At 28.2% G+C, this 379-nt stretch overlaps 1 protein-coding gene across 1 annotated transcript in view; it reads right to left on the reverse strand.

Moving 5' to 3' along the window:
• The window catches only part of LOC119586695 (ribonuclease P protein subunit p14-like), a gene marked incomplete at its 5' end in the record, with an annotated part of 2,895 nt that extends 2,783 nt beyond the window's left edge, over positions 1-112 (reverse strand). Inside the window, 1 exon segment of the mRNA XM_037935426.1 lies at positions 22-112. Coding sequence (XP_037791354.1) covers positions 22-112 — 91 coding nt within the window.
• Positions 113-379: the final 267 nt, after the last annotated feature.

A 379-nucleotide genomic window follows, 5' to 3' on the forward strand; every position in this document is an offset into this window, starting at 1 on the left:
CCATAAAATGAGTCAACTTACCTCACCAAACATGATATCTATTGCGCCAACAACGACTACCTTGACAAGTTCTGCCGTTAGTGGAAATGGAAGGAATTTTTTCTCGTAATCCCTGAAAAATGGACATGAGTAAGAAGAGGATATCAGTTTATAATTATATTTCATATTCTTCACTTCACAGATACCTGAAATGTATAAAAAAGAAATGTGTTCCCTGAAAAAAAAAGTAATATAATAAAGTAAGATAAGGAATAAATATAATATAAATTCATGAATATATTTAGATGATACTATTTTTTTTTCATGAGACACTGAAGAATACATGATATATGGTCAATATCAATGTCAAAATAACATTTATCATGGCAATATTCTTTTT

Source organism: Penaeus monodon, chromosome 21 (genome assembly GCF_015228065.2).
Source record: "Penaeus monodon isolate SGIC_2016 chromosome 21, NSTDA_Pmon_1, whole genome shotgun sequence".
NCBI classification, from domain to species: Eukaryota; Metazoa; Arthropoda; class Malacostraca; order Decapoda; family Penaeidae; genus Penaeus; species Penaeus monodon.